This window comes from Cebus imitator, unplaced genomic scaffold, assembly GCF_001604975.1.
Source record: "Cebus imitator isolate Cc_AM_T3 unplaced genomic scaffold, Cebus_imitator-1.0 Scaffold82, whole genome shotgun sequence".
In the NCBI taxonomy this organism is placed as follows: domain Eukaryota; kingdom Metazoa; phylum Chordata; class Mammalia; order Primates; family Cebidae; genus Cebus; species Cebus imitator.
The window spans coordinates 3,662,289-3,678,022 of record NW_016107397.1 but is presented as its reverse complement, the minus strand read 5'-3'; the positions used below and the strand labels follow the sequence as shown (position 1 = coordinate 3,678,022).

The window sequence follows — 15,734 nt, the reverse complement described above, 5'->3', positions numbered from 1 at the left end:
AGCCGTCCCGCCCAGCGCAGCCGCACCCAATCACAATGCTCAGATCTGGAGGTGGGGCCAATCAGGTTCAACAAGAGGAGGGGACACCGGCGCTCAACTAGTAGTGGAACGGGCCGAGAGACCGCAAGCAGGGGGCGCCTAGTCCTCTTCCCACAAGGGCCAATCGTAAGCCAGATACGAGCGAGTGACTGTCAAGAAGGCCAATTAGATCCTCCTTAGGGAATCTGGACAGGCCTCTTCTCTGAGGGACGGCTCTACCTGCCAATAGAATGGGCGAGAAGGCGGTCCCTTTGCTAAGGAGGAGGCGGGTGAGCTAGAACTCTTAAGTCTGGGGTTAAGAATGCGGAGCCCCGGGCCGCCTGGGAACGCAGTGCGCAGCTGCAGCGGCGGGTCCGAGCTGGACGTGTTAGGGGGCTAGCCGGCGACGAGGGCTGGAAGGGAGTTGGGCGACTGCTAGAGGCCAGTATGCTGGCAGTTGTCACAGCTGAAGGGACGGCGGGGGGGACCTCCGGCTGTGGAGGCTCTGCAGGGGTCTCAGGACTCCCGGGCTGGGGCGGGCGGGGGCTTCCCAGAGCCTGAAGACGCCCAGCTGGAGGAGGGAGGGTGTCGGTGCATCGTTGCACGGTCTGCGGTCTCTCCCGAGGAGCTCCCCTGGACAGGAATGGAGAAGGGACCAGACCTGGGGATTTTAGAGGCTTAGAAAGGATATCAACGCCTAGAACACACCCTTGGTGCTACGAATGCAGAAACTGAGGCAGAGGGAAGTTGATGCGTTAGCAAGAGCGAACAGCAAATCCTGACAGCTGGCTATAGAAACCAGGTCTTTGGAACCTCCACGCACAGCCCTTTCCCCCTCCCTCAGTTTTCACAAAGGATTTTTTTTTTTTTACCTCCCTCCCTCCCTTCCTTCTTCCTCCCTCCCTCTTCCTTCTTTCCTTTCTTCTCTTCCTTTTTTTCTGTCTTTTTTTAAATTAAAAAGGTCTGGTTCTGTTGCCCAGGGTGGAGTGCAGTCGTGCAATGATGGCTCACCGCAGCCTTGAATTCCTGGGCTCAAGGGATCCTCCTGCCTCAGCCTCCCAAGTAGCTGGGACCACGGGCGGCACCACCGCGCCTGGCTAATTTATTTTTAATTTTTGTAGAGATGGGGTTTTGCTATGTTGCCCAGGCTGGTCTCAAACTCTTGGCCTCAAGCGATCTCCTCCCACTGCCTCCCAAAGTACTGGGATCACAGGCGTGAGCCACCACACTTGGCCCTCAGTGGACTTTTTCATTCTTTTGAGACAGAGTTGCTCTGTTGCCCAGACAGGAGTGCATTGGCTCCATCATGGCTCACTGCAGTCTCAACCTCCCACCTCAGCCTCTGAGTAACTGGGACTACAGACATGTACCACCATGCTGGGTAATTTTTGTATTTTTTGTAGAGACAGGGTCCTACTATGTTGCTCAGGCTGGTCTCAAACTCCTGGGCTTAAGCAGTCCTCCCACCTCGGCCTCCCAAAGTGCTGGGATTATAGGCGTGAGCCACTACACCTGGCCCACAGTGGCCTTTTTCTGTTCACAACCTCTCATTCGTCTCCTGGGGTGAAATGGAGTGTATAAAAGGGACCCAAACACAAGAGGAATGAAAAATACCTTTCTGTCTACTTGGAGATCTTAACTTCCTTTCTAGTGGCATAAGTTCTTAATGCAGTCCCCTTCCTATGCGGTGGATTGCCCAGAAACAAGTCACTGAAGTTGCTTTCTCCTACGTTTATATCTCAGAGGTTGATATTCCTGAATAGTTGTTGAGTTATTAAAATTCCATCTTAGGCATCCCAGCCTAGCTATGGCTAGGCACCATACATAAAGGAATTTGGGTGGTCAGTCTGGTGCAGTCAATGAATGGGCTGTGACACTGTGCAGTGAGGGCTGGTGAGGTCCAGCAGGACAGGACTCCTTTGAGACCCTGCAAGAGCCAGCCACTCCTTGGATTTCTTGGTGTAGATCTGACCCAATCTGGACAGACACAACTCCAACCCCTGCCATTTCTCCTCATAAATGTCACCTCACATAAGACAAAGCTAGTATCAGAGACCCTAGGCGAAATCCTAAGCTTTCAGTGGAAATCCATCCCTTTCTCGCACGTTAATAGGTTGTTCTTTATACATGCAATGATGTTACTGTCCCCACGAAAGCAAAAGCAGTCTGCTTTTCATTGTTTCTTTTCTTTTTTGAGACAGAGTTTTGCACTTGGCCAATCTGGAGTGCAATAGCGCGATCTTGGCCCACCGCAACCTCCGCCTCCTGGATTCAAGCAATGTTCCTGCCTCAGCCTCCCCAGTACCTGGGATTACAGGCATGCACCACCATGCCCGGCTAATTTTATATTTTTAGTAGAGAAAGGGTTTCTCCAAGTTGGTCAGGCTGGTCTTGAACTCCTGACCTCAGGTGATCCACCTGTCTCAGCCTCCCAAAGTGCTGGGATTACAGGTGTGAGCCACCGTACGGGGCCTTTTTTTTTTTTGTATTTTTGTTTTGAAACTGGGTCTCATTCTCACCCAGGCTAGAGCACGGTGGTGCGATCGTAGCTCACTGCTGCCTTGAACTCCTGGGCTCAAGCGATCCTCCTGCCTCAGCCTCCTGAGTAGCTGGAACTACAGCAGTGCACCACCATGCCTGGCTAATTTTTAAGTTGTTGTTGTTTTTTTAATAGATAGGGTCTCTCTATGTTGCCCAGACTGGTCTTGAACCCCTGGCCTCAAGCCATCCTCGCACTGTGGCCATCCAAAAGTGCTGGAATTTCAGTCATGAGCCACTGGCACCCAGCCGCGGTCTCCTTTTGAATATGTTTTTCACGAGACTGAAAAATCTGCTGAATCATTTGTGAGCTAAACAATTATTAGCAGAGTCTCCATCTCACCTGTCAAACTGAGTTTATAGTTTTTTGAGTTTATACTCGAGCTACCTACCAATCCCTGGAGGCCTTGGCCTGCTGAGATGTGAAGAATTCTCCAGTGTTTCTCTACAGAGTTAGTACTAAAAGGGCCTCAAGTGGGAAAACCTCTTGCTCCCTGAAATAAAGATGTCATCTACCAATAATTCACACTTTATTTCTCCAGTAAAATGCATTTCCCTTGAGCCATTGATGGCTAGAACTGAGCTAGAACCCAGGAGCTGTTAAGAGATGGGCCCTGGGCATTAAGGGGAATAGGTCACAGTGACTGAACAGTGAGGTCACAGAGAGGTTTGTTGGCCACAGACTCCATGAGGGAGGGGCCTAGGAGGCAGAGGGGCCCCAGAGGTCCCCCAGGCCTAGGCAGGGGACATGGTGTGGGAAAGCCAGCAGGAACAGGGGGCCAAGGGCCTAGGAGACAGGAGGGCAGGAGCAGGGAGAGGGCAGCCAGGATGATGAGGAGAAGCCAGAGACGGAAGCTGCAAAAATTCACCGGGTTATGCAGACGGGAGGAGGGGCTCTGGGTGAGGGGGGCTGGCCACAGGAGATCGGGAGGTTTTATTTGGAGAAGTTAGGGATGGGTCTGGGGAGAGACGAGGACATGACTGCACCGAGCTGGAGTCAGATGAGCCCCAAGATAGGCAGAGAGAAGGGAGAAAAAGATGTGGGAGCTTCACGGGACCCTATGCACCCCTTCTTGGGTAGGTGAAGAGAAGCTGCCCTTCTTGTGGCCCGGAGCTTGGGGGTGAAGAGAAGAAGGGGAGAGGGAATCCGATTTCTGTCCAGTTGTTCCCCCCAGAGCTGGTGAGTCCTTGGGGAGGCGGGTTGAGAATAACAGGATTGGGGACCAGACTACCAAGGGTCCACCGATGATGCCTCCTCTTCTTCCCTCCTCCCTCCCAGGTGGAACATATCATCTCATTCCTCCCAGTCAGAGACCTTGTCGCCCTCGGCCAGACCTGCCGCTACTTCCACGAAGTGTGCGATGCGGAGGGGGTGTGGAGACTCATCTGTCGCAGGCTGAGTCCGCGCCTCCGAGATCAGGGTTCTGGAGTCCGGCCCTGGAAGAGAGCTGCCATTCTGAACTGTACACCTTCCCCAGAACCTCCCATTCTCCTTGCCTCTGTCCTGCCTTAGCCCTCCTACTCTTAAAGTCCCCTGATGACCTCCACACTCCTAACAGTGCTTCCAGGGCTCCTTTCTCCAGAAGAAATGGGTCCAATTCAAACATTTTCCCTTGAGGACTTCCTCCAAGTCTTCAGAATCCACCCACAGTTCCCATTAGCGGCCTTCCTGCCAAGTCTCTCTGTACACAGACACTTCCCGCTCTTTCCCTAGAGGCATCCTCACTCCCCAAACCTGGAGTTTTCTCTTCTCTAACTCAAGGCTTCGGAACTCACTATTGATATTTTGGGCCAAATAATTCCTTGTTGTGGGGGCTCTCCTCTGCATTATAGGATGTTTAAGCAGGAACCCGGGCCTCCACCCACCAGATGGCCAGCAGCACCCCCCTTAATTGTGACAACCAATGTTCCTGAAGGACAGAATCGCCCCCAGCCTGAGAACAATGCCCTAAACCCTCTTCGCCTCCAGGGATCCTCTATGCAGTTACTTCTTACATCCACTGTGAGATTAGAGGGACCCAGAAAGCAGATCCAAAGCTGGGGTGAGGGAGGGTGACCGGCCTTCGTCCATCATTCCTTTTCACTCCTTTTTCTGCCACTTTTCTGTCTTTTTTTCCTTCCTTCCTTTCTTGAGACAAGGTCTTGCTCTGTCACCTACGTTGGAGCACCCATGTGATCTTGGCTTACTGCAACCTCTGCCTCCTGGGTTCAAGTGATTCTCATGCCTCAGCCTCCCAAGTACCCAAGTAGCTGGGATTATAGGCGCCAGCACCCACACCCAGCTTATTTTTGTATTTTTAGTAGAGCTGGGGTTTTGTCATATTGCCCAGGCTGGTCTCAAACTCCTGGGCTCAAGCGAACCACCCACCTCAGCCTCCCTAAGTGCTGGGATTACAGGCATGCAAAAATTCACCGGGCTGTGAGGATGGGAGGAGGGGCTCAAGGTGAGGGGGATGCTGCACCCATCCTCTGTGTCTTTATTCTTATGAATTGCTCATTAAGAAGCACATGTTTGACCCTGGGCTGAGGTGGGGTGGAGACTGAAGTTCACACGTCTGGTATAATCTAAGCTTATTTTCCACATTTCCTTTATAAGGGGTCTGTTCCCCTATCCTGGGGATAGGGAGGAGCTACAAACCAGGGTGTCTGAGAAATCTACACAAGCTCTGACTCATCGCCCTGGTGTCATCCCATCCCTTGAACCTTCAATGTCCTTCCCTCCTCCAGACACAAAGGGCCTGTATTTCCAGGCATTTGGAGGCCGCCGCCGATGTCTCAGCAAGAGTGTAGCCCCCCTGCTAGCCCATGGCTACCGCCGCTTCTTGCCCACCAAGGACCACGTCTTCATTCTTGACTATGTGGGGACCCTCTTCTTCCTCAAAAATGCCCTGGTCTCCTCCACCCTTGGCCAGATGCAGTGGAAGCGGGCCTGTCGCTATGTTGTGTTGTGTCGTGGAGCCAAGGATGTGAGTAGCAGAACCCTGGTAGCTGAGGGCCCACCTGTATTCCATTTTCATGCTGCTATAAAGATGTGCATGAGGCCAGGTGCAGTGGCTCATGCCTGTAATCCTAGCACTTTGGGAGACGGAGGTGGGAGGATCACCTGAGTCCAGGAGTTTGAAACCTGCCTGGCCAACATTGCGAAACCCCTGTCTCTACTAAAAATACAAAAAATTAGCTGGGTGTGGTGGCGGGTGCCTATAATCCCAGCTACTTGGGAGGCTGAGGCAGGAGAATCACTTGAACCTGGAGGCGGAGTCTGCAGTGAGCCGAGATCGCGCCATTGCACTCCAGCCTGGGCAAGGAGAGCGAAACTCCGTCTCAAAAAAAAGACATACCTGAGACAGCGTAATTTATAAAGCAGAGGTTTAATTGACTCATAGTTCTGCATGACTGAGAGGTCTCAGGAAACTTACACTCATGGCCGAAGGAGAAGAGGCACGTCTTACATGACAGCAGGCAAGAGCGCACAAGCAAGAGCAGAGCAAACTATCTTATAAACCCATAAGACCTCATGAAAACTCATTATCACGAGAACAGCATGTGGCAAACCGCCCCCATGATCCAATCACCTCCCACCTGGGGATTACAATGCCAGATGAGATTTGGGTGGGGACACAGAGCCTAACCATATCACCACCCCTCTTTTGGGGGCCTAGGCCCCCATCAATCCCTAGGTATCCTTCTATGACCTCTGCCCTTCCACATAGGAACTTTAAAGCAAGGGCTCATTTCAAAACCCTGGATCCAAGCATCTCTCCTCCCACTCCAGGATCCAGCTGCCCCAGCGTCATCTGGTTTTGAAATCCTAGATCCCAGACACCCTTCATCTTTTTCCCCAGTTTGCCTCAGACCCAAGGTGTGACACAGCTTACCGAAAATACCTCTATGTCTTGGCCACTCGGGAGCAACAGGGAATGGTGGGTACCACCAGCAGCCGGGCCTGTGACTGTGTGGAGGTCTACCTGCAGTCTAGTGGGCAGCGGGTCTTCAAGATGACATTCCACCACTCCATGAGCTTCAAGCAGATCGTGCTGGTTGGTCAGGAGACCCAGCGGGCTCTACTGCTCCTCACAGGTGTGGTCCAAAGCAGTGGCTTTTGCAAACTGTTTCCTGCAGACTCCCCAGGCCCTGCTGCAGAGGAGGGGGAGGGAGGCCCCTCAGAGCGGGTTCCATATGCCACTTTTTCCTAGTCTCTATCTAAACAGCTCTGCTTTTCTCTGTCTCCCAGTCTAGGATTCTGCTTAATATTTTACATGAATAAAAAGCCCAGTCTTGGCACGGTGGCTCACGCCTGTAATCCCAGCACTTTGGGAGGCTGAGGCAGGCAAATCACCTGAGGTCTGGAGTTCAAGACCAGCCTGTTGGTGAAACCCCATCTCTACTAAAAATACGGAAATTAGGTTGGGTATGGTGGCTCACACCTGTAATCCTAGCACTTTGGGACGCCAAGGTGGGAGGATGACAAGTTCAAGAGATCGAGACCAACATGGTGAAACCCCATCTCTACTTTAAAGAATACAAAAATCTGGCCAGGCGCGGTGGCTCATGCCTGTAATCCCAGCACTTTGGGAGGCCGAGGCGGGTGGATCACGAGGTCAAGAGATCGAGACCATCCTGGTTAACATGGTGAAACCCCGTCTCTACTAAAAATACAAAAAATTAGCTGGGCATGGTGGCGCATGCCTGTAATCCCAGCTACTCGGGAGGCTGAGGCAGGAGAATTGCCTGAACCCAGGAGGCGGAGGTTGCGGTGAGCTGAGATTGCGCCATTGCACTCCAGCCTGGGCAACAAGAGCGAAACTCCGTCTCAAAAAAAAAAAAAAAAAGAATACAAAAATCAGGCTGGGTGCAGAGGCTCACGCCTGTAATCCCAGCATTTTGGGAGGCCGAGGCAGATTATGAGGTCAAGAGATTGAGACCATCTGGCCAACATGGTGAGAACCACATCTCTACTAAAAATACAAAAATTAGCTGGGCATAGTAGCACATGCCTGTAGTCCCAGCTACTCAGAAGGCTGAGGCAGGAGAATTGCTTGAACGTAGGAGGTGGAGGTTGTAGTGAGCCAAGATTGTGCCACTTCACTCCAGTCTGGTGACAGAGTAAGACTCCCTCTCAAAAAAGAAAGAAAGAAAGAAAAATCCGAACTGTACAGCTTCCATGCCAATCGCCTCATTCATTATACTCTAAACAGCTCCCTACTTTCCCAGTGTCCTCTATACTTAAGCCCTAGGCCTGAGACTCTCTAGACTTTTTCTTTTTTTTTTTTTTTGGGAGGGGACTGAGCCTGACAAGGCTGCAGGGCTTCGAGGCCGTGCCCCACAAGACTTTCTTAAAAAAATTTTTTTGGCGGTGGTAGAGATGGGGTCTTGCTATGTGGCCCAGGCTGGTCTCGAACTCCCAGCCTTAAGTGATCCTTCTTGGCCTTCCAAAGTGCTGGGATTACAGGAGTGAGCCACCACACTGACCACTTGTAAACTTCTGAATGCCAGGAAGGGCCCTCAAACCCCAGACCTCTCACTCAAATTGATTCTACCAAATCTGCTAGATTTTTCTCTCCACTTGTCTCTCATGCTGAAGTACTTCCCTGACTTACTGTGGAGGCTGGAGTCTGGGGGACTTGGGGTCTCTCTTCCCTTATTTCTTTCTCACCCTTTTTCTCCCAGCTCCACTCTAGGGCAGTAAATGTGTCACCTGTATGGTTTAGGGAGTCTCTTGGGACGTTTATACGGCTATTGGAGAATCCTCTCCCCAGCTAACTGTCTCCCTCCCCTACCCCCAGAGGAAGGAAAGATCTACTCTTTGGTAGTGAATGAGACCCAGCTGGACCAGCCACGCTCCTACACGGTTCAGCTGGCCCTGAGGAAGGTGTCCCACTGCCTGCCTCACCTGCGCGTGGCCTGCATGACTTCCAACCAAAGCAGCACGCTCTACATCACTGGTATGGATCCCCACCACACCGCAAGCCCCCAACCTTGGTTAGACCCTCCAAACACCAACATCCCTCACCCTTACTCCAGCTGGATGATGAACCCCTGAGGGCATCCTAGTGAAAAGATCTGTTTAGGGCTGGGTTCGGTGGCTCACACCTGTAATCTCAGCACTTCGGGAAGCTGAGGCAGGCAGATCATCTGAGGCCCAGAGTTCGTAACCAGCCTGGCCAACATGGCAAAACCTCATCTCTACTAAAAGTACAAAAATTAGCTGGGTGTGGTGGCAGGTGCCTGTAATCCCAGCTACACCAGAGGCTGAGGCAGGAGAATCACTTGAACCAGGAGGTAGGGTTTGCAGTGACCTGAGATCATATCACTTCGCTGCAGCCTGGGCAACTGAGCGAGACTTGGTCTCAAAAATAAAAGATGTTTTTGGTTCTCAGACATCATGGCTGATGCATTCCTAGTGGGTGTGAGGACTCCTAGGCTCCTGTAGCTTTCATCCAGGTGGGGCCTTATCCCTAGGAAATGGGTGCCCAAAGCTGCTGAGCTAAAGGCTCCTGACCCCCCAGAACAGGGGGGAGTGTATTTTGAGGTGCATACCCCAGGGGTGTATCGCGATCTCTTTGGGACCCTTCAAGCCTTTGACCCCCTGGACCAGCAGATGCCGCTTGCTCTCTCACTGCCTGCCAAGGTAGGCTCTTGGAGGGATGGGGCAAACCAGAGGGGTGGGGCCATAGGGACTGGAAGGTCTGAAACATGAGCAGGAATCAAATGATTGATCCAGAGGAACAGGGGACCCCCAGGGAGAGGGCCATGCAAAAAGAGATCAGCTTGGGGCTGGGCACAGAGGGAGACTGAGGAGGGAGGATCACTAGAGCCCAGGAGTTCTAGGCAGCCTGGGCAACATAGTGAGACCCCATCTCTTAGATAGATACATAGATAATCAGCTGGGGATGCCAGGTTAGTGGTTGGGAGAGACTGGAGCTCAGAGTTGCTCTGGAGAGAACAGAATGCCTATCTCCCCTTTCTGTCTTGCACTCTAGATCCTGTTCTGTGCTCTTGGCTACAATCACCTTGGCTTGGTGGATGAATTTGGCCGAATCTTTATGCAAGGAAATAACAGATATGGGCAGCTAGGAACAGGGGACAAAATGGACCGAGGGGAACCCACACAGGTGAGATTGTTTTCCAGCAATTCTTCCCAACCCCCTTCCTCCAATCCCCTAACCCCCAGATCTGTCCACTTCTCCAACTTCCATAGAATCCAGTTTCTGCTTCTCTGAGAAATTAAGCCAATCAGTATATAATGCCAGTGGTACTGGCCCATGTCTTACCCAGGGTTGGCACTATGAGGTCGATTCTCTGCAGTGAACACTGTAAATGTAATAGAAATTTAGTGAAGGGGTAGAGTGGGTGACCTGAGTGAGCTAGAGTAACTTCTAGAAGAGGTATAAGCAGGGGCTGGGTGTGGTGGCTCATGCCTGTAATCCCAGCACTTAGGGAGGCTGAGATGGATAGATCACTTGAAGTCAGGAGTTGGAGAACAGCCTGGGCAACATGGAGAAACCCTGTCTCTACTAAAAATATTAAAAATTATCCGGGTGTCGAGGTTTGGTGGTGGCCCACACCTATAATCCCAGCAGTTTGGAAGGCCAAGGTGGGTGGATCACTTGAGGTCAGGAATTCAAGACCAGCCAGGCCAAGATGGTGAAACCCTATCTCTAATAAAATTACAAAAATTAGCTGGGTGTGGTGGCAGGCACCTGTAATCCCAGTTACTCAGGAGGCTGAGGCAGAGAATTGCTTGAACCCAGGAGGCGGAGGTTGCAGTAAGCTGAGATCATACCACATCACTCCAGCCTGGGTGACAGAGCAAGATTCCGTCTAAAAAAAAAGAAAGAAAAAAAACTTAGCTGGCATGTGTTGTAATCCCAGCTACTCAGGAGGCTGAGGCAGGAGAATTGCTTGAACCTGGGAGGCCGAGGTTGCAGTGAGCCAAAATCGTGCCACTGCACTCCAGCCTGAGCATCAGAACAAGACTCAAAACAAACAAACAAACAAACAAACAAAACAAAACGATGTGAGCAGGGCCTCGTAGGTTACATAGACTTAGGTAGGGGTAGAGAAGGCATTCTGTGTGATGAGGAGGGGGATAGGCACACAACTTGCACATACCTGGGACAGTGACAAGATGAGTCTCACTAAAGCACAGAAGGCATTGGGAATCACTGAGGTATGAGGTGGTGCAGGTGGGCACAAGTCTGGAGAGGTGTAGATTTGGGCAAGAGTCACTGCAGGTTCTGGAATAGGAAAAGGCAACCCATTAAGAGGTAATAGAACATGTCAGCCAGCCTTGTGCAGAGGAGGCCAAGGTGGGGAGCCTGCCAGGAGGCTGTTGAGTGACAAGGGCCCGGCGCTGCAGCGAGAATGGGAAGGAATGGATATAGGAGATATTTGGGAAAAATGAATAGGCCCTTGAAACTGTTTAGATGTAGAAGAGTGAGGTATAAGACAGAGGTGGCTCTGGAAGAAAGGTGATATCTCCCACCTGTAATTCCAGCACTTTGGGAGGCTGATGCGGGCAGATCACTTGAGCCCAGGAGCACGAGATAAGCCAGGACAACATGGTGAAATCCTGTCTCTAGGAAAAATACAAAAATTAACCGGGCCTGGTGGCACGCACCTGTAGTCCAAGCTACTCGGAAGGCTATGGGGTGGGAGGATCACTTGAGCTGAGCAAGTAGAGATTGCAGGGAGCTGAGATCATGCCGTGGCACTCCAGCCTGGCCAACAGAGACACCCTCTCTCAAAAAGAAAAAGAAAAAAGAAAAGGAAGGAAGATGGTATTACCAACGAAGTGAGAGTTAAAAAGGAATACTGGTTTAAGGAAGAAGAGAGTGTGAACCTGGGCCGCTTGCAGTGAGAGTAGAACACTCAACTGGAGGCTGGGCAGGGAGGCTCATGCCTGGAATCCCAGCACTTTGGGAGGCCAAGGTGAGCTGATTACTTGAGGTCAGGAGTTTGAGACCAGCCTGGTCAACATGGCGAATCCCTGTCTCTACTAAAAATACAAAAATTAGCCAGGTGTGGTGGCGTGCGCCTGTAATCTCAGCTACTTGGGAAGCAGAGGCATAAGAATTGCTTGAACCTGGGAGGCGCAGGTTGTAGTGAGCCAAGATCGCACCACTGCACTCCAGCCTGGGCGACAGAGCGAGACTCAGTCTCAAAAACAAAACAAAACAACAAAAACTCACATTCAATTGGAAATGTCTAGCTGGCAATTACATTCTACCTGGGAACGTGGTTGAACGGACAGAAGTAGAGACTGAAAAGCATCTCTGGGAAGCAGGCCCCATGGTAGGCAAGGGTTGAAGAAGAGGTGCCTCTGAGACAGGCCATGCACCCCTCTAACACCCGTCCCAGAAGCCACGGGAGAAGGAAGTTTCATATGGGATGGGTGGCAGGGTGGTTAATGGTGATGGTGTGACAATGTAAGATACATTTAGTACTGACATGGAAAAGATTTCATAAATTTTTTTTTACGTTAAAAAAATTTATGAAATAGTTTATATCATACCATTTATTTTTATTTTTATTTTCAAGACATAGTCTCTCTCCATCTCCCAGGCTGGAGTGCAGTGGTACATCTTGGCCCACTGCAACCTCCGCCTCTCAGGTTCCAGTGATTTTCCTGCCTCAGCCTCCCAAGCTGCTGGGACTACAGGTGTAGCCACCATGCCTAGTTAATTTTTGTATCTTTAGTAGAGGCAGGGTTTCGCCATGTTGGCCAGGCTGGTCTCGAACTCCTGACCTCAGGTAAGCCACCTGCCTTGGCCTCCCAAAGTGCTGGGATTACAGGCGTGAGCCACCACACCCAGCCATTTTTTATTTTTATTATTACATTTTTGAGATGGGGTCTCACTGCTTCCCAAGCTGAAGTGCAGTGGCATGATCATAGCTCACTGAAGCTTCCAACTCCCCCGCCTCAACTTCCCAAGTAGCTAGGACTACAGGAATATGCCACTATGCCTGGATATTTTTTTTTTAAATAGACAATGTCTTGCTCTGTTGCCCAGGCTATATCAAACTAATGGCTTTAAGCAGTCCTCCCACCTTAGACTCCCAAGGTGCTGGGATTACAGACGTGAGCCACCACACCCAGCACTATCTCATTTTTTTGTTTAAAAATACACAACTTGCCCATCCTGGTGGCTAGCATCTGTAATCCCAGCAACTAAGGAGGCTGAGGCAAGGGGACTGCTTGAGGCCAGGAGTTAGAGGCTGCAGTGAGCTGTGATCACACCACTGTAATACAGCCTGGGTGACACTGAGACCCTCTCTCTAAAAAAAAAAAATATACAACTTATGTATATTTATTTGTTTAGCCAACAGTAAAGAATATCTAGCAAGATGTTAATAGTGGGTGGTGGGATTTCCAGTGATTTTAAAACTAATTTTTGCTTGCCAATGTTTCATAATTTTTCTAGGATGACCATAAATTACTTACCAGTGTCTTTAGAATTAAAGCACTAACAGGCTCAGGAGAAGGAGCAGGCAGAAGAGGCCCTGGGATTTAGCTGCTGAGAGGCCAAGTGCCTTTAGAGACAGCATGTCAGTAGTGTAACAGAGAGAAAAGCCAGATCCCTGGGAGTTGCTGGAAGGACTCATTGTGGGAAGGAACAACAATGTGGTCAAGCTCAGATTGGTCATGTAACCAACTCTGCTGCTTGAGAGAGAGAGGCAGGAAGTGGCAGGAAGCAAGTAGAAGCGTTTTTTTCAAAAACAGGGTGGCCATTTTGGAAGAGAACTATGTGATAAGTTGAAAATACTAGGCTGTGCGTGGAGGCTCATGCCTGTAATCCTTCACTTTGGGAGACCGTGAAGACCAGTCTGGCCAGCATGGTGAAACCTCGTCTCTACTAAAAATACAAACATTAGCTGAGCATGGTGGTGTATGCCTGTAATCCCAGCTACCTGGGAGGCTGAGGCAGGAGAATCACTTGAACCTGGGAGATGGAGGTTGCAGTGAGCCGAGATCGCGCCCCTGCATTCCAGCCTGGGCATCAGAGTGAGACTCCATCTCAAAAAAAAGAAAATGAAAATGCTAGAGTGCTGGCTGGGCATGGTAGCCCACGCCTGTAATCCCAGCACTTTGGGAGGTTAAGGCAGGTGGATCACCTGAGGTCAGGAGTCTGAGACCAGCCTGGTCAACATGGTGAAACCCTGTCTCCACTAAAAATACAAACATTAGCTGGGCATGGTGGCAGGGACCTGTAGCCCCAGCTACTTGGGAGGCTGAGGTGGGAGGATCATTTGAACCCAGGAGATGGTGCCATTGCACTCCAGCCTGAGCAACAGAGTCAGACTCCATCTCAAAAAAAGAAGAAAGAAAAAAGAAAACACTAGAGCAGAAGGGAGGGACAGTGGAAGGAAAGTCCTTCCCTGGGGTGGTGTGGCGGGCTACCCTGGAATTGCACAAGGAGCAAGTCTCCCCGAGGCTGGACTGGCACAGGCCTGTGGGCTGACAATGAGGGGTACATAGCAGGCCCAGGGCTCAGGCAAGGAGCTGGTTTTCTGGGGGGCATAGATGAGGTACCAACAGAAGAACAAGACCCCATGTGACCAGTTAGAGTATGGGGGCTGCAGGGGTCAGCAGGGCAGACCTAGGGTGCAGGGCAGTGCTGGCTCCCATTTCGTCATCCCCATTTCACATTCTGCCGGAGCCTTCCAGTCAACCTTTTCCCACCCCGGCCCCCCAGTCCCTTGATGCTCCCTGCTCAGGGCCCCTGGCCGTGTGTCCCCAGGTTCGTTACCTGCAGCGGCCCATCGCCCTGTGGTGTGGCCTCAACCACTCCCTAGTGCTGAGCCAGAGCTCGGACTTCAGCAAGGAGCTGCTGGGCTGCGGCTGCGGAGCTGGGGGCCGCCTACCCGGCTGGCCCAAGGGGAGTGCCTCCTTCGTCAAGCTCCAAGTCAAGGTCAGATCGGGGTCAGGGGAGCGGGCACCCAGGGAGGACGTGAGCCCTGAGCCAGTAAGCCCACAAGACTGTAGCTGGAGCTCCTGCAGGGACGCAGGGAGTCCCATTTCCCTAGCACCACCCCACCTACTTCCTCTGCCACATAACATGCACTCTGCCCTGTCCCTTAGCAGACTGTGCTGGCCACAACGCCCCTGGGACTTAGCAGGCTCAGGGCTGGTGTGAGAGGGAAGAACACAATAGGCAGATTAGCCTGGGCTCCCTGGGAACCCCTGCAAGGAAAGCACCACTCAGCCCTGCCCCTTTCTCGCCTCCTCCAAGGTCCCTCTGTGTGCCTGTGCCCTCTGCGCCACCAGGGACTGTCTCTACATGCTATCCAGCCATGACATTGAGGAGCACACCTCCTATCGCGACCTGCCGGCCAGCAGGGTGGTGGGGACTCCCGAGCCCAGCCTAGGGGCACCTCAGGACCCCGGCGGGACGGCCCGGGCCTGCGAGGAGTACCTCAGCCAGATCCACAGTTGCCAAACGTTGCAAGACCGCATGGAGAAGATGAAGGAGATCGTAGGGTGGATGCCCCTGATGGCCGCACAGAAGGACTTCTTCTGGGAGGCCCTGGACATGCTGCAGAGGGATGTGGGAGGTGGGAGTGGCGGCCCCCAGCCCCTGAGAGCTAGCCCAACCCCTGGAGGGAGTCCGCCCCAGCCAGGGGCTAAGGAGCAATGACCACTCTGCGCATGCGTGTGGGATGGGGTTGCTAGGGGCTGGGGACCACTAGCCAGGGTAGGGCAGGGAATTGTTTTGTAAAATATTCAGGGGGCTGTCCAGGAGGGGCCCCCAACCTGACTATCATGGACAAGAAATTTGATGGATAGAATAAAAGGCTGCAGCGAGGTCCGGTGTGGAAGCCTGGGGGGCTGGAGGGCCAGGGGCAGGGATGGAGGCCTGCTGCCTGGCTCAGCGGGTGTGGGAGGGCAGGAGCCCAGGTAGGGGCAGGCAGCACAAGCAGCTCCAGGTCTCAGGTGCTGCAGAGCTGATGGCGTCTGAAGCTGTCATGTTGCTGTCCACTCCCTGCTCCCGAGAGCCTACCCGGTTGTTGGAACTGGGAGGTCCCAGCCCACCTTCTGGAACAACTCTATGCACAGATGCTCTTGGCTACCCCACTGGGATCCCCTGTCTACCAAACTTATCCCCATCCTGAGGCAGCAGGTTCCTCCTGACCCTCGAAAGCTTCCCACCCATCTCCCTTTGACCTGAAGCCAGCCC

The 15,734-nt window shown here is 52.1% G+C and overlaps 1 protein-coding gene across 1 annotated transcript; it reads left to right on the top strand.

Annotated features, from left to right (window-relative positions):
- Positions 1-269: 269 nt before the first annotated feature.
- Positions 270-15,362, top strand: FBXO24 (F-box protein 24). The gene is made up of 10 exons (XM_017533587.2): positions 270-308; positions 3,638-3,736; positions 3,836-4,019; positions 5,284-5,522; positions 6,399-6,633; positions 8,340-8,498; positions 9,063-9,184; positions 9,537-9,668; positions 14,298-14,468; positions 14,790-15,362. Exons 1-10 carry the CDS (start codon positions 270-272, stop codon positions 15,192-15,194), a joined length of 1,785 nt encoding a protein of 594 aa, XP_017389076.1. The 3' UTR covers positions 15,195-15,362.
- The last annotated feature ends 372 nt before the right edge of the window (positions 15,363-15,734 follow it).